Below are 11,890 nucleotides of genomic sequence, written 5' to 3'. Positions count from 1 at the left end.
CAATAGAGCTTAATGATGTTTCTCAGTTCTGTGGTTAAATTAAGTAGTTTCCAGCGAGGTCCATTGCCATAATTGAGGAGTTGCCTATAGGGAGTACGAGAGCAACTGCTGAAAGACTTTACCTGCCTGAAGCTCAAAGCAGAGTGAGAGCTGAGAGCTCTGAATGAGCCAAGAGTGAGAGGTGAAGAACCTCTAGGGAGCGATGGAAAGTGCAAATGTCCAGCCAGGCTTCTGAAGAGATGAGTTCAGACACGGTGAGCTGGGGAAGGACAGGTGGAAACTCCTGGATGTCCAGGGGATGAAATACACGTAGTGATAGACAGAGTTCTGGCACTGCAAGCACAGGGAAAGGCCAACGTTTCATCTCCCACAGTCCATACACATTCTGAAAATTGATATTTGGGCAGGATAGAAATTCCGCAGACATTTTATTGGGAATATTGAATTATTTCATCTGATTTTAAAAGTGTGGGTTTCTTGTTCTTGTTGTTGCTTTGTTTTAGTTTGGTTGGGTTTGTTTTTCAGTTTTGAGGGGAGTTCTCAGGTTTTCGAGCTGAGCTCCATGGTCTCACTATCAGTACCCAGTGCAAACCTCGAGAGGCCCCATGTACCTGAGGTGTTTGCCTGGGACGGGCAGGTATCAGACCAGACTGATAGAGCGATGGTGCTTTCATAATTTACAATTAGTATTCAACACTTGTGCATCTAATTAGATAAGTTTCAGGACTGTAGGTGAAGAGGCAGATATGTGAAGAGCACTTAGAAGATGTGATAGAAGAATATTCCAGTTGATGATAGAGAATCATAGAATTATTTCGGTTGGAAGAGACCCTCAGGACCATTGAGTCCAACCACAACCTAAATCTAGAACTAAACTGTGTCCCTAAGAACCTCGTCTATACATCTTATAAACCCCTGCAGGAATGGTGACTCTACCACTGCCCTGAGCAGCCTGTTCCAATGCCTGACAACGCTTTCCAGGAAGAATTTTTTCCTAATATCCAATTTGAACCTTCCCTGGCACAATTTGAGGCCATTTCCTCTCGTCCTATCACTTGCTACTTGGGAGAAGAGACCAACCCCCTCCATGTTCAACCTCCTTTCAGGCAGTTGTGGACAGCGAGAAGGTCTCCCCTCAGCCTTCTGTTCTCCAGGCTGAACCCACCAGTTCCCTCAGCCGCTCCTCATCAGACTTGTGCTCCAGACCCCTCACCAGCTCCATTCCCTCCTCTGCACTCTCTCTGGTGCCTCAATGTCCTTCTTATGATGAAGGACCCAAACCTGAACACAGGATTCAAGATGTGACCTCATCAGCACTGAGAACAGTGGCACAATCACGCTAGTCCTGCTGGCCACACCATTCCTGATACAAGCCAGGATGCTGGTGGCCCTTTTGGCCATCTGGGCACACACAGGCTCATGTTCAGCTGCTGTCGATCAACACCCCCTGATCCCTTTCCACCAGGCAATTTTCCAGCCACTCTTCCCTGAGCCTGGGGGTGTTGTGACCCAAGTGCAGGACCCGGCACTTGGTCTGGTCAAACCTCATACAAATGGCCTCAGCCCAATGATCCAGCGGGTCCAGATCCCTCTGCATGGCCTTCCCACCCTCCAGCAGATCAACACTCCCACCCAACTTGGTGTCATCTGCAAAGTTAATGAGGGTGCACTCGATCCCCTCATCCACATCATTGATAAAGCTTAAATAGAACTGAGTCAAATACTGAGCCCTGGGGACACCACTTGTGACCGGACGCCAACTGGACTTGGCTCTGTTCACCACAATTCTTTTGGTGCAGCCCTCCATCGCACATACACCATCCAGGCCACGAGCTGCAGCTTCTCCAGGAGATGCTGTGGGATACGGTGTCAAAGGCTTTACTGCAGTCTAAGGACACAACACCCACAGCCCGTGTGGCGGATTCACTCCCCACAACAGACTTTCCCTCATCTGCTCAGCCGGTCACCTTGTCATAGAAGGAGATCAGGCTGGTCAAGCAGGACCTGCCTTTCATCCAGCCATGCTGATGGGGCCCGATTGCTCGTCTGGTGTGTGTGACCTCACAGTCCTTTCCCAGCCATGTTCCTGCTGTTGGCCAATCCCCTGCAGAGGCAGAAGTGACCTCACAGTGCCCTCCACAGCCATTGGTTCCTACTGGACTATGAGTTCCTGAGACACAAGTGACCACACCACATCGTACCCACCATCACCCTCCTGTGGTCCAGTGTGTGAGCAGATCAAACTAAGCTGCTTTCATCAAATGTATCCAATAGATTTCCTATGAAGGGTTTGAGTGGAGAAACGTTTCTCAGAGGAGCTGCTGTATTTACTCTGGGGCATTTTATATCTCTGCTTCTGCCTCTGCATTTTTTTTCTTCTTCTTTTGTCTTAAAAGAGGTCTTCAAAGAAAATAATCATGCAATCCTACAATAACGCAGGTTGGAAGAGACCCCTGAACACCTTTATGGCACTCCAAAGAATAGCTGATGGATTTGTGCTCACTTGGGTTCATCTCACCACATGCACACAGTGGACATGCACATGATGTGTGTGTTTACATCTCATCAGGACAATGAAAACATGGACTTTTGACCTAGTATTTCATAGAATCATAGAATGTCCTAGGTTGGTAAGACCCACCAGGATCATGGAGTCCAACTCCTGTCCCTGCACAGGACACCCCACAGGTCACCCCGTGTGTCTGGGGACGTTGTCCAGTCTCTTCTTGAACACTGTCAGGTTGGGGACGTGACACCTCCCTGGGGAGCCTGTTCAGTGTCCAGCACCTCTGGGGGAAGAACCTTTTCCTCATGTCCCACTGACCCTCCCCATAGAATAATTGAACCATATAATAACTCAGGTTTGAAGAGAGCCCTGAACATCATCTTGTCTCCCTCTCCTGCTCAAGGCAGGGTGCACCAGGTGAGGTTGTTCTAGGCCTCTGCCCAGCTTTGCATCATCCACAGAGGACCTGAAAATGTGCTCCATGACATAATGAAGAGGCAGAATAAAGCCATTCAACAGTGTTGGCCCAAGTACTCATCACTGAGGGATGCCGCTTGTGACTGGCTAAACACAGGACCTTGTACCACTGATGATGTTTGGGTTTGGTCATGCTGCCAACTCCCCACCCATCACAACATCCACATCTGCATCCCAGATCTCACCAATCTGCTCTAAGGCACCACAGGAGACCATGTCTGGGGCCTTGCAAAGCTCCATGTACTCAACATGCCTTTCTTTCCCCTGCCCATTTGGGTTCAGCAATTCCTTCCTTGTCCTACAACTGCCTGGAGATGCCTGCAGGAGAATGTGGCCCGTCACCCTCCTGGGGACAGACGTAGGCTGAGCATCCTGTCATTCTCCCAGTTCTCCTTCCTGCCATTCCTGAAGATGGGTTTGACGTCTGCCTTTCTGAGGGAGCTCTGAACCTCTCTGATCACTCTGGCACTTCTGAGACCACAATCCACAACTTCCCACAGGGAAAGAGGGGCAGGTGTAGGACTGTGTAGAACAGCATGTGATGGGGATGGCAAAGGAGAGATAGCCAATAGGGACACTTGCAATGAGCCTGTCCAAGGGAGCTGAGATGAATCTCACTGTGCCACTGGGGTTTCTCTTTGGAGTCACACACAGAAATATCAGGGTTCTGTCAGGTGTTCACATGTGAGCTGGCCACGTGGACTCTTAAAGCACATTGAGATATTCAGGGACAGACAGTTTCCCTTATACACACAGAGGCAGGAGTCACAGTGCCTCTCTGGGCTCCTGTTCCTATTCCCAAAGGTTGGGAGTATTATAATGAGCGTAAAAGGAGCAAAGCTCAGCTAAAGGACACTTTATGTCACAGTCTTGAGACAGGTGTTAAAACAAGACTCAGCTAATTTTGCAGGCTCCAGAGAGTCTGCGCTGCAAGGACAGTATTCATTGCAGGTTCTGATTAGGTGTTTTAAACGTCACTTTTATCTTTGTTATAGCAGCAGACTGACAAAAACTGAGAGGATTTACATATTTTAGGTTAGCAATTGTAGGATGGTGTTTTTGCTGACTCAGTTTCATGTCACCTCACATACTTGATGTGCATGCTCACATCTCATCTGTACAAAGCAAACATGAACCTCTCACCTACTCATTCAGTGTAACTCCATGGAGGGACAAAGAACTCTGAGCTGGGGTGAGAGGCCAGTGCTGGAAATGGTGGTTGTGAGGGGCCAGTCCATGGTGACTGACCTGGGGCTCTTTCTGTGGGGTGTCCAGTGCACAGGGGCACAGCCCAGCCCCTGCTCTGCTGGTCCTGCAGGTCTCTGGCAGGAGCCTGGCTGGGAGAGGACACTGCTGTGTGCCAGCCCTGCACACACACACTGTTCAGCTGCACACTGATGTTTCATCTGTGGCCACTTCTGTAGGAATAAGCTTGAGAGAAACTTTGCAAGAAGATATAAATCATCATGCACTGCCCATAGGAGATCACCTTTCTATCTGGAAAGGCTGTTCTGGGGCCAGCTCTGTCACAGCAGTGCCCATTGCCTGTCCCTGCCTGCGCCCACAGGACTGACACACAGCAGGACGGTGACCAAGCTGCCAGAGCACTCAGGCCTTGCACCAACACAGGGATGAGAAGGAGAGTGTGGAGTGGAACCAGAGCAGCTCTGGAAGAACAAGCGCTGCTGCTCCCTGGCAGGGCTGCCAGGATGGACTCTTTTCCCTTCCACCCATCGCGGGAACCATCCCTGCAGCTCTTAAAAGGCCTTGCAGGAAGGATGTAGTGAAAAACAAGTCACTGAAGAGCCCTTTATTTTGTTTAAAGGCAAGGAGAGCACAGCTCCCCATTAAAAAAAAAAGTGGCTATAAAAGAAAAGCAGAGAGAGAATTAGGAAAGCGGACAAAAACATTATCACAATAAAAACCCTACTAACAACAACAGACAATCCAGATGACAGGCTGGGTCTGTAGTTACATTGAAACAACTATGCAGAAGCAGATGAGCAGTTTATTGATTCAGAAAACCATCCAGTCATCAGTTTCCACAAGGCATCCTTGAGCTGCTGGTTCCTCATGCTGTAGATGAGGGGGTTCACTGCTGGAGGCACCACTGAGTACACAACAGACACCACCAGGTCCACGGATGGGGAGGAGATGGAGCGGGGCTTCAGGTAGGCAAACGTGCCAGTGCTGACAAACAGGGAGAGCACAGCCAGGTGAAGGAGGCAGGTGGAAAAGGCTTTGTGCCGTCCCTGCTCAGAGGGGATCCTCAGCACGGCCCTCAAGATCTGCACATAGGACACCACAATGAACACAAAACACATAAAAGCTAAACAGGCACTGACTGCAAGAAGCCCAAGTTCCCTGAGATAGGAGTGTGAGCAGGAGAGCTTGAGGATCTGGGGGATTTCACAGAAGAACTGGCCCAGGGCATTGCCCTTGCACAGGGGCAGTGAAAATGTATTGGCCGTGTGCAGCAGAGCATGGAGAAACCCAGTGGCCCAGGCAGCTGCTGCCATGTGGACACAAGCTCTGCTGCCCAGGAGGGTCCCGTAGTGCAGGGGTTTGCAGATGGCAACGTAGCAGTCGTAGGACATGACGGTGAGGAGATAAAACTCTGCTGTAATGAAAAACAAAGACAGAAAGACCTGTGCAGCACAACCTGAATAGGAAATGGCTCTGGTGTCCCAGAGGGAATTTTCCATGGACGTGGGGACAGTGGTGGAGATGGAGCCCAGGTCGAGGAGACCGAGGTTAAGCAGGAAGAAGTACATGGGGGTGTGCAGGTGCTGGTCCCAGGCTATGGTGGTGATGATGAGGCCGTTGCCCAGGAGGGCAGCCAGGTAGATGCCCAGGAAGAGCCAGAAGTGCAAGAGCTGCAGCTCCCGTGTGTCTGTGAACGGCAGGAGGAGGAACTGGGTGATGGAGCTGCTGTTGGACATTGGCTGCCTGGGGGCATGAGGACCTGTGCAAGGAGGAAAGAGAGTTACATGTTAGGTGTGACTTCTCTGAGGAAAATAAACGTGCTGTTTCTCATGGAAATCCCCCTCCCTGATGGAGGGATGTTTCCGCTCATTCTCTCTTTCTACTAAGTTTGAATAACAGTTCATCACAGCTTAAAATGCAGCTTGGGCATCTGGTTTCCATGAACACACCTCTGGGTCAAGACCCCCTGTGTTGGTGTCAGAACAAAAACTGACCCACACTCCCACCCCAAACCCAGAGAGCAAGAGCACCAGGGACAGGTAGAGAAACAGGGAAGGACACTGCAGTGCTACCAGAAAATAAAGCAAGGACAGAAAGGCAGACGGGCATGCTGTGGAACCTTCTCCTGACCCGGCTGTGCTGCTGCCACTCACATAATGACACTAGAGAGCAAGTACTTTTAGCACCTTTTTTGAGTACCATGTTGCAGGAACCCTTCACCTGTAGGTCCAGCTGCTGAGGTGGAGACTCGTGACCTGGACCCCATGGCTTTGGGGCAGAGGGTCTGCTGGGGAGGAGAGGAGACCGGGGTTGCACTGGGAAATGTGTCTGCACTGCAGGGGATTGCAGGGGAGTTCCTAAATCCTCTCCCTGGCATATCTGGTAGGAGCTCCTTCTCCCTGCCCATGTCTGTGCTGCCTGCAGCTGTGTGTCTGTCCCTGGTCTGCTCCATATCAGTGTCACAGACCCCGTCCCACCCGCTGTGTGCTCAGCTCTGTCCAGCTCACACCTCCTGGCACTGCCCAGGGGCAGCTCTGTCTGCAGGCTGGAAAACAGGACAGGTCAGACTAAGGCTGACGGGTCCAGCCAAGGTGATGCAGGTGCTGTGCACAGGCAGAGGGGTGGGGAAGGGATGTCATGGGCCTTCTGGTAGATGTACTGACCACTCAGAGTAGCAGTTCAGGAGTCTCAGTGACTTGTTTAAGCATGAGAGCTCATTTTCATTTTATCCTTTCCTGCACCCCCCACCCCTTGGGAGAGGAAACTGAAAAGACAGGCTCAGGAAAGCTCCTTATCTGTCTGCTAATCCTTGCATTGATCTCCTCCTTGAGGCATCCACTTGGAAAAATCCAGGGGGTCATCTGGATGTGTGAGCAGCCCTGACCCACACAGCACCCTCTCCACAGCAGAAGCACTTTTCCTGCCCAATAGGGTTCGCTCCTTCCACCCACATCTTCTCTCCTCAGTGTTTTTGGGCTCTCCCGGGCAGGCTGAGTGCTGACCCTGGCAGGCAGCAGAGTCCCTGCCCGGCACAGCCCTGGGGTGCAGGGACCCTGCTCTGCAGGACAGCCCTGGGCACCCCTGGGTGCTCACCCGGCTTCACAGCTGTTCAACATGGCCTGACAAGAGCCCCGTCCTTACAGACCCCACAAGCTGTGCCTGTGCCAGTTTCAGGAGATGCCTCCAGGAGATACAGCTGCACTGCCCTGCACCAGAGACTTACCATGGCAAGGGCTGCAAAGGTTTCTCCTCCAGTGAGCTCTCAGTCATCCTCCCAGTCCTTACCACCTTTAATCTCTCTCTGCCTCGCTCGTCTCCTGAGATCCCCAGGCAGAGCCCTCAGCCCTGCTGCGTGTGCAGAGGAGCTGCTCCTGGGCAGAGCTGTCTCTCTGCAGCGCTGCCGCTGCCATGAGCTCCCTGTGTCCCAGGAGCCCAGCCCAGCTCAGCAGCACAGGAGCAGCACAAGGCGCTTTAATGACCCCTCTGGTGGGTTTGGTGCTGAGTCCATGGACCTCAGACCCTGGAGGGAGGTGATGAAACCTCTCAAGAAGTCAAAGTCAGATTCAAACTCCAAAGTTTCTTGTAATGTTAATGGCTCCCACTGAGGGACACAACTGAGAAACAATATCGAGGTTCAGTTAGAGAAGAAAACTGGAGGTCAGGAAGAGCACAGTAAAGGTGGCTCTGATGCTGACTAAACCTGGTTGTGTTTCATTAATCAAAAGGCCAAGCTCTGACCCCCAGCCCTGGGAAATCAGATCCTGTCCCTCCCACGTTGCCCAGAGCCCTTCCTGGGACAGTGTGATGTAGGGCTGTGCAAGGCCAAGGGCAGGACTATGGTCCCACTCCTCCCAGGTTCCTGGCTGGGGACAAGGAGGCTGAGATCTCTCCATCCTCCCCAGCTGGTCATTGAAGCACAAAGCCTTGGGCTGATGCAGACTCCCTCTGCTGACCTGCTCCACCACAGCGCTGCCCTTCCATCACATTCCTTTCTGCTCATGTGCATCCTCGACCTCACCAGCTGCACTTTGGGCCATTATTTCTTTCTCAAGCTCTTTCCCGCTATCCAGAAAACCTCCACCAGCTCTGAAACCGCCCTTCAAGCGCTCTCAGGCTACTCCTGCACTGCTGCAGCCTCCCCAGCGCTGCTGGGCCAAAGCAGCCCAGGTCCCTCAGCACCCCACACCATGTGCACAAGGTGCTGAACCTGCCTTGGCACAGCCCTGCACTCTCCAGTTCCTCCCTGCTGCTCCAAACTGGGAAGTCGCACAATGGCACACACCCGTGTGTGTGGGTCACACCAGTGCTGAACCGAATGGGATGAGAACTGCAGGTGTCTGGGTCCCCACGCTCCTCCTCATGCAGCCCCGTGTGCATCTGCCTTGTTCATGGTGAGCGTGCACCACGGGCTGGTGTGGGGACCTTGTAGTGTCCAGGCCCTTCTACTCAGGGTCACTGCTCAGCGTGTCAGGTCCTGCTCTGTCCTGATGGAAGAGGTTATTGTCCCACCCGGATACAGCACTGCTCATTTCTCTATGTACAAATTAGAGACCTTTCTGTTGGGTGAATCCCAGATTTTCTCAAGGTCTGGACCTTCCTTTGACTGAAGCTCCATTTGCTCAGCTGTTAATATTTGCATGCAGATTGTTTATCCTGATGGGTTGTCTCTCCCAACATAACAGTATGAGGAGTTATAGGATACTATAAGTACCATCTCCTGTAGAAACAGTAGGGTCTTGAGGCTCTGCTGCTCATAATACCGGAGATCTGGATTTAGAGAGCAAGTTTCCGTTCATGTGGGAGAGCAGCAGGAATGCGTGGAGCTCTGCCTGGGGACAGACAATGTCAGCTGAACGTTGAGGAGTCAGCATGAGAGGACAGAACAACATGGGCAATGTTGTGGTGACTGGACATCAGCTACAGACTCACTGGTGAGGAAGAGGAATGAGATGAGGCCTCCTTCAGACAAATGAAAGAAGCCTCATGTTTCCAGGGCCGTGTCCTCATGGCAGACCTGAGATATCCCAATATCTGCAAGGTACCAGCCATCCAGGAGGGTTTGGAGCTCATTGACAACATCTTCCTGACATCGGTGACTGAGGAGTCAGTGGGGTGAGGTGGCCTGTGGGACTTCACACTTACAAACCAGAAAGAGTTGGTCAGGATGGAACAGTCAGGGATGGGAAAGTGGAGCTGAGGCTCCTGGGAGATGAGAACAAGGCCAAGAGCAGGATTTCAGGAGAGCATGATTTGGCCTGGTGAGGGACCTGCTTGGGTCCTATGGGATATGACCTTGGTGTCTGCAGTGCTTTTCTCTCCCATTTCCTCCCTCCTCTCTCCCACCTGCTGTTGTGCAGTGTTTTTTACCCTTTCTCAAATACAATATCCCAGAGGTGCTGCCAACATCACTGATGGCTCAGGTTTGGCAAGGAGTGGGTCCATCTTGGAGCAGCTGAAATCGGCTCTGTCTGACATTGGTCCAACTCCTGTTGTCTTCTCAGATCGGTGACAACTGTAGCACAGCCACACTCTCCCCGTTCCAAGACTTTGCCATGTAAACCCAGTACAGGGTGACAATGTGTTGGGTGTTTGTCGAGGGTTAAGATTGCGGGGTGACAATAAAACCCTGGCAGATGTATTGTTAACCTGCTCTCCCTCCCCCCCAGTTCCCCCGTTTTGCCCCTCCCTCTCCCCCCTTCCCACTAAGGACAGGCGATCGGGAGGGAAAGAAGAACGAAGAGAAGAGAGTTGGAAAAATTAAAGATGTTTTACTAATGCTACTAATAAGAATAGAGAAAATAATACAAAATATACAAAACCAATCTTGAAAGTCTCAGCAACTGCAGAGCCGGCCACCAAAGTCCTGGATTAGACTCTGCAGCCAACCGGAGCTGGATTCAGTCTCTCACTAGGCCTCAGTTCTCAGGGACGACCAGCCAGATCCTCTCCTAAGGTCGGCCATAAGGAAAAAGGGAAGAGATCCTCGTGGTCTCCCACTTTTATATGAAGTATTCACGTGAATGGAATGTTATACACAGTTGGTCAGTTTCTTGGTCACTTGTTTCTCGTCGCCCCTCTCGCGAGATGTCCATCCATGCTTATCAATATGTTTGCATTCCATTGCTAGGTTTACCAAAACATGTGTCTGGTTCTCCAGGAAAATGCAGTTAATATGAAGGCTTTAGCTGACAGGCAAAATTCACTGAAAGAGAAACTTGTTTTTTAGCAAAACCAGGACATTCCACCCCTTATAATATGCCATTTACTGAATACTTAAACCTTATCAAAACAATCTATCAACACAATCTAATTAATCACTACTACTATATATATACACAGGAGTAATTAATCAGTGGACCATCCTTTAAAAAGTTCATTAAGTTAATTTTGTCACGACAGTCTCCCAGGGCAGGAAAAATGGTACAAGTGCATCTCATGACCACTGTTTGTGGGTTAAAGACATCAACTTCGAGGAATTTGTCAGGCGCCACTCGAAGAAGCTAGCTCTGGTTTCATCATCACTGTTTTGATCTGAAAAACACTTATTAAACACTGTTAGTACGGCAATTCACATCATGCAGTTCAGTATTGAATATTTTCACCCAAACTCAAATCCCCTTGAGGTACACACCGAACTTCTCCATCCTTAAGCATCACCCACCAGGTGCTGCCAGGTCCCTGGGCAAAAACAATCCCACGAATGGGCTTGCCTTTGCTTGAGGCAGGAGTAACCCAGACTGCCTTTCCTAACATGTTTTTCATGTGTACTACAGGGACTTTATCTCCTTCTACAGTCCGTAGAATTTCTGATTGGGCAGGCCCGGCTCGATTGGTTGATCCCCTGGTGTTGACCAACCAAGTGGCTTTTGCTAAATGTGAATCCCAGTTTTTAAAGGTTCCACCACCAAGTGCCTTTAGTGTAGTTTTTAGCAAACCATTGTACCTTTCAATTTTCCCAGAGGCTGGTGCATGATATGGAATATGATATACCCACTCAATACCATGTTCTTTGGCCCAATTGTCTATAAGACTGTTTTTGAAATGAGTACCATTGTCTGATTCAATTCTTTCTGGCGTACCGTGTCGCCAAAGGACTTGCTTTTCAAGGCCCAAGATAGTATTTCGGGCTGTAGCATGAGGTACGGCATATGTTTCCAACCATCCAGTGGTTGCTTCCACCATTGTAAGTACATAACGCTTACCTTGACGTGTTTGTGGAAGTGTAATATAATCAATCTGCCAAGCTTCTCCATACTTATACTTTAACCATCGCCCCCCATACCATACAGGCTTTAACCGTTTCGCTTGTTTGATTTCAGCGCAAGTTTCACATTCATGAATAACCTGTGAAATAGTGTCTATAGTTAAATCCACCCCTCGATCACGAGCCCATTTATATGTTCCATCTCTACCTTGATGCCCTGAAGCATCATGGGCCCACCGAGCTAGGAAAAGTTCACCTTTATGTTGCCAGTCCAAGTCCACCTCAGCTACTTTAATCTTAGCAGCTTGATCTGCTTGTTGGTTGTTTAGATGTTCCTCAGTGGCTCGACTTTTAGGCACATGAGCATCTACATGCCGAACTTTCACAGGCAGGCTCTCTTGGTCACTTGTTTCTCGTCGCCCCTCTCGCGAGATGTCCATCCATGCTTATCAATATGTTTGCATTCCATTGCTAGGTTTACCAAAACATGTGTCTGG

General features: G+C 50.3%; 1 protein-coding gene across 1 annotated transcript; it reads right to left on the bottom strand.

Annotated features, from left to right (window-relative positions):
* Window positions 1–4,968: 4,968 nt before the first annotated feature.
* LOC309448731 (olfactory receptor 14A16-like) lies at window positions 4,969–5,925 on the bottom strand (the record flags this gene model as incomplete). Its single annotated transcript, XM_082070454.1, has 1 exon — window positions 4,969–5,925. One exon carries the CDS (start codon window positions 5,923–5,925, stop codon window positions 4,969–4,971), a length of 957 nt encoding a protein of 318 aa, XP_081926580.1.
* Window positions 5,926–11,890: the final 5,965 nt, after the last annotated feature.

Source organism: Streptopelia decaocto (genome assembly GCF_964273445.1).
Source record: "Streptopelia decaocto genome assembly, chromosome: 21".
NCBI classification, from domain to species: domain Eukaryota; kingdom Metazoa; phylum Chordata; class Aves; order Columbiformes; family Columbidae; genus Streptopelia; species Streptopelia decaocto.
Note: the sequence above shows the minus strand (reverse complement) of the source record. Positions and strands in the feature narration are given on the sequence as shown.